At 39.3% G+C, this 1,399-nt stretch overlaps 1 protein-coding gene across 1 annotated transcript; it reads left to right on the top strand.

Annotated features, from left to right (window-relative positions):
- On the top strand, nt 282-1,130 carry LOC109225034. Its single transcript, XM_019389626.1, has one exon. It carries the CDS (start codon nt 282-284, stop codon nt 1,128-1,130), a length of 849 nt encoding a protein of 282 aa, XP_019245171.1.

Below are 1,399 nucleotides of genomic sequence, written 5' to 3'. Positions count from 1 at the left end.
TACCCTTAAAATTCTGGGGTGATTGCATTTTAACAGCAACATACATCATAAATAGGCTTCCTAGTTCTGTTCTACAAGGAAAATCTCCTTATAAGATGTTCCATGGAAAACCTCCTTTTTTTGATCATATGAGAACACTGGGATGTCTTTGTTATGCCACAAAGACTGATTTCCATGATAAATTCAATCCTAAGTCTACACCTGGAGTCTTCATGGGATATGCACCAACACAAAAGGGATAAAAAGTGTATGATATTGCTGCTAACAAATTTATGGTTAGCATGGATGTTGTCTTCAAGGAAGGGATATTTCCCTTCAAATATCCTAAACACAGGTTCCTAGTGATTCCTGATCCAACTCCCAGTCACCTTGTTTCAGATATATTTCCACCTTCCAACATAACACCAGAACCTTCTGCCACTAATGAACCAGAAGTTCCTACTCTTGATCTTTCAAATGATTTAACAGATTCACCTACTCCTTCCTCTGATTCCCCTGCTAACTCTCCGGTTGTTCCAACCCAATCCTCCTCCTATATTCCCTCTTTGCCTGCAGAATCATCATCTGACATTCATGATGCATCAAATTCACACGCAAGTGCTATCCCAGTTACCTACCCCACACAAGTTAGGAAGTCAGGTAGGGTCTCTAAACCTCCTATCTGGCTGACTGACTATGTTCATCCTTCTCTACCTTCTACATCTGCTTCCACTTCATCACTCTATCCTATACATCAGTTCATTTTCTATTCTCATCTTTCACCTACTTTTCAATCCTTCCTAGCCTCTTTTTCTTCTGATATTGAACCAACATCTTTCTCACAAACTGTCAAAGATGACAAGTGGATCAAGGCTATGAAACTTGAGATTGAGTCATTAGAACAAAACAACACTTGGGAGGTAGTGACTCTGCCTCCTAGCAAAGTCCCTATAGGATGTAAATGGGTATACAAAATTAAATACAATGCTGATGGCACAGTGGAAAGGTTCAAGGCAAGACTAGTGGAAAAGGGGTATACTCAACAGGAAGGGATTGACTTTCATGATACCTTCTGTCCTGCGGCCAAGATGACTACTGTAAGAACTGTCATTGCAGTTGCTGCGCTAGACAATGGCCAATCTATCAAATGAATGTACATAATGCATTTTTGAATGGTAACTTGCATGAAGAAGTCTACATGACTATGTCTCAGGGATTTTTTAGCCAAGGGGAGCATAGGGTATGTAGACTACTCAAATCCCTCTATGGCTTGAAACAAGCCTCTAGACAATGGATTTTGAAGCTAACACAAGCTCTTCTCAAAACTAGTTTTCATCAAAGTAGACTTGATTACTCCTTATTTACTAAAACAACTAATGGAAAATTTGTTCTCATACTTGTCTATGTAGATGACTTACTT

The sequence above is a fragment of the Nicotiana attenuata genome, chromosome 4 (assembly GCF_001879085.1).
Source record: "Nicotiana attenuata strain UT chromosome 4, NIATTr2, whole genome shotgun sequence".
Classification (NCBI taxonomy): domain Eukaryota; kingdom Viridiplantae; phylum Streptophyta; class Magnoliopsida; order Solanales; family Solanaceae; genus Nicotiana; species Nicotiana attenuata.
This window is presented reverse-complemented; position numbering and strand designations above follow the sequence as displayed.